Source organism: Arachis duranensis, chromosome 7 (assembly GCF_000817695.3).
Source record: "Arachis duranensis cultivar V14167 chromosome 7, aradu.V14167.gnm2.J7QH, whole genome shotgun sequence".
Lineage (NCBI taxonomy): Eukaryota > Viridiplantae > Streptophyta > Magnoliopsida > Fabales > Fabaceae > Arachis > Arachis duranensis.
In genome coordinates, this window is record NC_029778.3 from 1,384,630 (window position 1) to 1,392,231 (window position 7,602).

General features: G+C 37.1%; 1 protein-coding gene across 1 annotated transcript; it reads right to left on the bottom strand.

The window, feature by feature from the left end:
* Positions 1 to 7,075: 7,075 nt before the first annotated feature.
* On the bottom strand, positions 7,076 to 7,596 carry LOC107496110 (ABC transporter G family member 26-like). Its single transcript, XM_016117309.3, has 2 exons — positions 7,543 to 7,596; positions 7,076 to 7,415 (listed from the first exon to the last, which is right to left on the bottom strand). The coding sequence occupies exons 1-2, from the start codon at positions 7,576 to 7,578 to the stop codon at positions 7,146 to 7,148; spliced, it is 306 nt and encodes a 101-aa protein (XP_015972795.1). The 5' UTR covers positions 7,579 to 7,596; the 3' UTR covers positions 7,076 to 7,145.
* Positions 7,597 to 7,602: the final 6 nt, after the last annotated feature.

Genomic DNA, 7,602 nt, shown 5'->3' on the forward strand with positions numbered 1-7,602 from the left:
AGTTGGGTGTATCTCGTGAATTCATTTGGGTGTATTTTTAGTATGTTCTAAATGATGATTGTTTGCCTTCCAGAATGGACTCCAAAAAAAGAAAGCAGAGGCAAGAGGAATCAGATTCTGATTCAGAATTTGAATCTGAACCAAGTGATGAGTAATGTCCTGAAATTAATACTCCTTTCTTTTGGCTATTTTATAAAGATTTCGTGTATTAACTGAAGTGTCTATTATTAACTTATAGGAGCGAAGAATCATCACCTGCGGAGAAGGAGAAGAAAAAGAAAAAAACAAAAACAACACCAAAAAAGTAAGCACTTCTTTGGATAATATTCTGTGATAAAATTAATTTTTTATTTCTGATTGATACTCTTTTTTTTCCACCCAGAACACAACAAAAAAAGAAAAAAGTTGTTGTGGAGGATTCACCTCCTGAAGAAGATCAATACTTTGACGGGTACAGTACCTCGTAAGCTATATTACGGTCTATCATCGTAATTATTTTTGTTAATGTCTTATTTTATGAATGTAGTGAGAGATATGAAATATCAAGTGACGAACTCGATGAATGGCTAAGGGAAAACGTTGATAAATCTGCTGCAGAGGGGTATGTCTTGCTGGGCTGTGTATTTGAGATTTTGGTGTGTTTTGTTTGGTAATAATTGTATCTTGTTTCGCAGGGAGAACCAAGCTGACCTGCGATCGACAGAAGGTCACTATGTGTCCTCTGAAACGTAAGAAGCTTTATTATTTAATAAAATCTTGTTATTATTTGAGATTTGGATGTATTTTGTGAACCATTTGGGTGTATTTTGTGGATCAAGTTGGGTGTATGTTTATTTGAGATTTGGATGTATTTTGTGAACCATTTGGGTGTATTTTGTGGATCAAGTTGGGTGTATGTCGTTTGTTTTGTTAGGTGTATATTGTCCATTCCGTTGGTTGTGTCTCGTGCATTCATTTGGGTGTATTTTATACATGTATCTTATTTTGTCTGAATAACATGAAATCTGTTTAGACTACCGGCTGTGAACTTGGGAAGTGATGATCCTTCCTTTCAAGGACGCATAGAACAAAGTAGTGTAAACAAGTCGGCAGAGAGCATGTAATTTCTCTTTCAAATAACCATTACTTTTGTTCTTTTATTACCTTCTACTTCTAATTCTGTATATATTTTTTTTAGAAAAAAAAAAGCCCTTTATTATTTTATTCAAGAAAAAAAAGGCAGCAAAAAAAAGCAAAAACTGCAAGTATGTAAGTTCTCAAAAAACAAAGCCCGTCTTCTTTTTGAATTGTTCGGGTGTATTTTTTGACCTTCTTTGGGTGTATTTTAGGTTGATTCCGACTGATTCGAATATGATGGTTGTTAGGGAACAAATACCGTCGGAAGCGCTTGCAATGTGAGTTTTCCAAGAATATTTCAACCTTATAACCTTATTATTTTCAAATACGTTGTTAACCTTTCATTTTTATTCTTGTTTAGAGTCCCGATCCAATTTTTTGTGCCCCCATCCCAGCAAACAACCACTGACGCAGATTCCAAACCAACCCCTATGCTACAGATTGAAGGGGCCAGAGAAACGTAAGAAAATAGTATTGGATGTATATTTGTTTAGGGTTTGGGTGTATATTTGCTAAGAGTTTGGGTGTATATTCTTCCTGATTAATTTTGTGTAACTGTGCAAGGGATGCCATCATTCAGCCTTGGATTAACTGATTCAAGCCAGGAGGGGGCGTCAACGCAGGAGACAGAAAGGGAAAAATCTCCAGAAACTGCAAGTATGCTAGAACAATTAGACAGTTTGGTCCAAAAATTAGCAAGGAGTGCGGCGAAGGGAAAAGACGAAAGTCCACAAATTCAGAGGGAGACTGGGGGAGAAAGTTCTGCAAAGTTTGAAACTCTTGGGGGAATAAATCGAATTCCAGATGATATGAAACAAAAGTGCTACATCTGGGGACGAGACTGAAGGAAGACGCAGATGGCAATACTGACGAGTATGAGGAGATTTGCACTCTGATTGGACAAGGAGAATACGTTTTGATAAGAATGCACCTTGCATCCCTCCAGGCAAAAAGTGATATAGAATCTCAGGTAATATTAGACTAACATTAATGTTTTTACACTAAAGTCAACTGCAATGTTTATTAATTTAAAATTGATTTCGGCATATATTTCTAGATTGTATCTGCCATCTGTCTCATCCTAAACCAGAAAAATGAAAAGAGGTTTCAAGAACAAATATACTGTCTCCCCCCGATATTGTGGTAAGTGTTACTTCTACGAACTTTGGGTGTATTTTTTGTATTGATGTGGGTGTATTTTTTAGGTTCGATTGGGTGTAAGTTGTGTATTTTCAGTATTTCATTTCTTGTTTCGCAATTCTTGCAGAGCATGGAACTTTCGGATCACCCAAGGGGGGAATTCATATCCCCGAAAATGAAAAAGGAATTCAGGGTGGAAGCCTACCCGAGTTTCATTCCCTTCATAGATAGAAAAAAATTAAGTTCGCATCCATATGTAAGTTTTCGTTTGCTATATTTGTTAGTTCGCTTATTTACTTATATTCCAAATAAAATAACACACTGTTGAAATGTGGCAATCCTTCAGATTTTTGCTCCTGTTTGTCACTCGGGACATTGGTGGTTATGGTTGATAAATACAACAAAGCGGAAATGTCAAATACTTGACCCGCTACACAAAAAAGCTCCAAGTGATGAGAGAAAGGACATTAATAAATTCACTGTAAGTTGCCTCTGTCTTCTTTACTTTAATAGATGGGTCTATTTCGTTAGTTGTGTTGGTTGTATATTGTGCATTCTGTTGGGTGTATCTTGTCCATTCATTGGGGTGTATTACTGATTTGTTTTGGTATTTAAGGGATATGTATTTTCAAGATTGATAACATATGCTGGCGGGGAAACTCTGGCGAAAGGGGAGAACGAGAAGAAAATTAAAGCATCATATGTTAAAATATTAGGCCAAAAAACAAGGTATAAATTTGTGACTCTGAACATTAAACTTTCCTAAATGAGATTTGTAATTTATTTTCTTCGTTTTCAGCTATGACTGCGCTATCTACGTAATGAAGGGTAGTTTGTAAATTGAACAAATGATGTAAATATTTGCCATTTATCAACAACTTCTATTCCATGTATATTTTTTTCCATAGTTAAACTGCCTGTGATGTATTCAAAAGCTGTATTACAGGTGTTAAAATATGAAGCAAAAAATCAAGGCATATATAAACGTAAATTATAAACTGTTACACCCAACGCAAGTCTAATAATACACCCAAGATTGAATAAAATATACACCCAACTGTCTGTGCTGTATTCAAAATGTATGAATTACATGTACTAAAATATGAAGAAAAACATCAAATGAAATATACACCCATAACCTGTGAATTTTTACAGCTTTTGTTCTATATGTATCTATATATGTGTCTATATATTAATTGTGAATTAACAAAAATACACCCAAAAAGAACGGTGCTTTTACACCCATATTCTATATAACTATACACCCAAAGAGTTATCCCCTGCTGCTGGTACCCTGAACTGATAATTTATAACGTGTCCTTGATATTGGCTGCAATTCGAATGCGCCGCTGATGCAGCATCAAACAGGTTTATCTGAATATAACACTCACACATTAGCTAAACTATTAACGAGAAAAATAAACTCAATCGCCACAAATTTAAAGAACATTACTTTTACCTCGCTTAAAACTTTCATCTTCTTCTTCTTTGTGGCATTTGCAATCTGTTTCTCCAGCTTTGAACCTAGCCTGTTTTTTGGACGTCCTCTTGTTCGAATCCTTGGCGGGCTTTGAAGCTCGTTAACGGATTCCAAGTTGGTGTCTTCGTGGGATAAAGAAGATGTCCCCTTCCTTTTGGCTTTTAATGCTTCCATCTCGGCCATGGTGTTATCGTACGCACGGTGCAGAATTGCAGTCAACTCCTCTGATTCAGAGGCAAATTCGCAAATATTTTGCGAACGAAAAACCAATTAGTCGAACCTCTTGCTTCTTGGCTCCATTAGTGGCTCGTCATGGCTGCTCTTGATGTGTGTGTGTGTCGCCTCTTTACCTTCTTGCTCCATCGTTCCAGTATATATCTAGGGGACACTTGGCTTACTTGTTCGAAACTTAACACGCTTAGTGTGTGACGGCACAGTATCCCTCTCGACTCGAATAATAAGCATTGGCATTTTACCTCGGCTGCAACTGAGTCATAGGTAACCGCAAACTTGTTGAATATTGAGCTGGAAACTTGTTCCACGACTTCGTATACTGAATAGCCTAGAGCGGAATTCTTTAATCTGGTGATGCAATTCGCCTTTCCTCTGAATTGCGCTTGGACTTCCCTAAACTTTACGTGAGTGTACGCATATTGAAACTGAGCTTCAATGGAGGATTTGGTTGCACACGGTATGACCGTATGAAAATCTGCAGCATCTGATTCTCTCTCTGCTTGCTCCCTGCTTCCGAGGCAATTATCGTACTGTTTGACGAACTGAATAAGCGAGCTGCTCCGGGTGATGTACTTGTTAAAAAATGAATGCATGCTCTCGCTCCTTTGTGTGCTTCTCATCCCTGCCCAGAAGTGGTGATCCAGATAGATAGGAACCCATATGTGACGGTCTTCGTACAGATCTGCATAATACACCCAAACACAGACTGTAAGATACACCCGAAAGAACATACAATTTACACTTCTGCTGCAGATTTTAAAAACACATTACCTGAAAGCCACTTGTTGTCCACAAGACCAAAATTCAGCAGAAAATCATTCCAATTCCTATCGAATGAGTCTTTGCTATGAGAGTTCCAAACAACATGGCTCATTTCTTGTTCGATATCGGCATGTCCCTTGTACCCGTTTAATTTGCTTGGAATCTTCTTCATGATGTGCCAAATACACCAGCGGTGAACTGTTGTTGGCATACAGGCCTCTAAAGCCATTTTCATTGATGCGCACTGATCGGTGAGAATCCCATTCGGAGCCTTTCCTCCCATGCAACGAAGCCAACATTGAAATAACCATTTGAATGTTTCAATATCTTTGTTTTTAATCAAAGCGCATCCAAAAAGTGTTGACTGACCGTGGTGATTCACCCCGACAAAAGAACCACAGACCAAATTATACCTGAAACAAATTACAAGATTGCAGAATGAAATCATTACGTAAACCCAAATAATGATTTTATACACCCAAAAAACATCCAATATATACCTCTACAGCAGATTCATAGAACAAAATTAATTTGGCATCATACACATGAACAGCATATTACCTGTTTGTATTGTAGGTGGTGTCGAATGAAATAACATCTCCGAAATACTCTCAAAGGCAGCTATGCTCCTTGTGTCGGCCCAAAAACCAAGCTTAATCGACTGATTGTCCTCAATTTCGAGCTCGAAAAAGAAATTCTGATTCTTCTTTTTCATTCTTAATATACGACGAATGGACATGCTTAGTTCCCTGTGCTGTTTGGGCATCTCTGCTTTGCTTGGACAGCAGGGGTGTGAATGATCCAGCACAACCTTTGAAATGATCCAAGCACCGACATCCTTCAATGTGTGTATATAAATTCTTGTAGGACAGTTTACACCGGCTGTCGGATTGGTCTTCTCGGTTGGAGATATTTTAGATTTCCATTTTCCCTCTCTGCTACATGTAATCAGTTGATTCTTAATCTCGTTTCCCTTCCTATTTGTGCACCGAACTCTTGTAGAGAAACCTGCAGCCTTGGCGTAGTTCCTGTAAAATTTTCCAGCATCTTCAAGTGTGGTAAAGGTCATTCCGACCTTCAGAACAAGCTCGTCATCAACAACCGAGAGAGGCTGCACAATACACCGTGTCAGAACTGTGAATACACCCATAGATATGATTCAAATACACCCAATCATGTCTAATATGATACACCTGAACCGCAACAACTCAACTACAGAATGACCTTTAAAGCCATAAACTGTCAATACACAGGCTGCAGAATACACCATGTCAAAAACTAAAAACACACTCAATCATGTCTGATATAATACACCTGAACAACAACAACTCAAATAAAAATAACAAAAAACCAGTAAAGTGTAGATACACCCACACTTCTAGCTAAAATACACCCAAAGAAGAATTGATCTATACCCGAGCGTCTGCTATAAATTCCAGGTAATTAATCACAACTAATACATTGAATCGACAGATTCATGTTAACGTGTTACTTTCACAGTCAATGTTCAGCAATTTTTAAACTACACAATGCTATACAAATTACTGTAAATCAAACCTCAGGAACTTCGTTAGATTCAAATTCATAATCCACTTCGCCTGGATTCAGCTGACAATCTGATATTGAATGATCCATTATCTTCAAAACGAGTTCAAACTTTGATTTCAGAAAACAACAAATCAAAAGAGAAAACGAAGCTCGAGTTGCAGAGAGAGAAAAAGGTAACGTAAACGAAGAACATACCAGTGAGAAAAGGAGAGGAAAAGATCGATGGAGAAGAATGAGGGAAGACGCGCGAGAAGAAGAACAACCAAATCTCAAAATAACGAAAACGAAGAAGGAAACAAATATTTTAAATTTGGAAGTTAGATATACGCGGGATGTTATATAGCGCGTGTAATCAACGTACGTGGAGCAGCGCGTATTTTGATTTTATTGTTTAATAAACTTGTAAAGCATACAAGCCCTAATGGCTTGTATGCAAAGCTTTTCCGTTTAATTAAACATATCAAACCATCTAGCAGTTCTCAACTAACAATTTCACGTGAAGACAACTGTATGTGAATTTCCACCTTAAAAAAAAAAACTATGAACATTTTGTGTATTTTTTCCCCCTCTCCTTTGAGTTGTGTTTTCATGCTTGATAATAGGTGGTTGCAAGTGTCTTGAGAGCAAAGATTGACTTAAATTGAGAAATAATAATATGAAGCAAAAAAAGAGAAGTTTGTAGATAGCAAATCACCCTCATTAATTTGATTAATGTAAATTGAAGTACCTATATGCTATATTACAAGCTGTAAAATACAATACATGAATTCAGTATTTTCATTTTGCTTTCAAACTTACCTCAAATGTTACATGTTACAAACAACCACAACCACCACATTAATTCTCAAATCACTCATCAAAGATACTAATAATTGCATACATCAATGTTTCTGCGGAGGCAGAAGTAAGCAAGAAAACGGAAGCATAATGCCATGGCTATGAGAACCCAAACTTCTTGTAAGCCACCTTTCAAATTAACAGTGTCAAATGAAGGTGAACTCTGAAGGGTCCTACACCCTCCTATGCTCTCACATTCATAGAGTTGGTCTCCTGAATACTGCACTTTTAGAAGAAGTCTGAATCCATAGTACATGAATGAAAGGTACTTCATCCACTGCATGAACTTTGGTATGTGCTGAATCCATGCATTCAATACAATCATTTTTTCAGTTAATGTTGTAAACTACTTCTATAACAAACAAACTCATGGTTTGAACATCTAGAAGTCAGTGTTTGAATACAATCAATCATCTTGTTCATACCTGGACATAGTATCCACCAGTGAGAAGGAATAACATTAGTATTAAAGAAGCAACCATTCC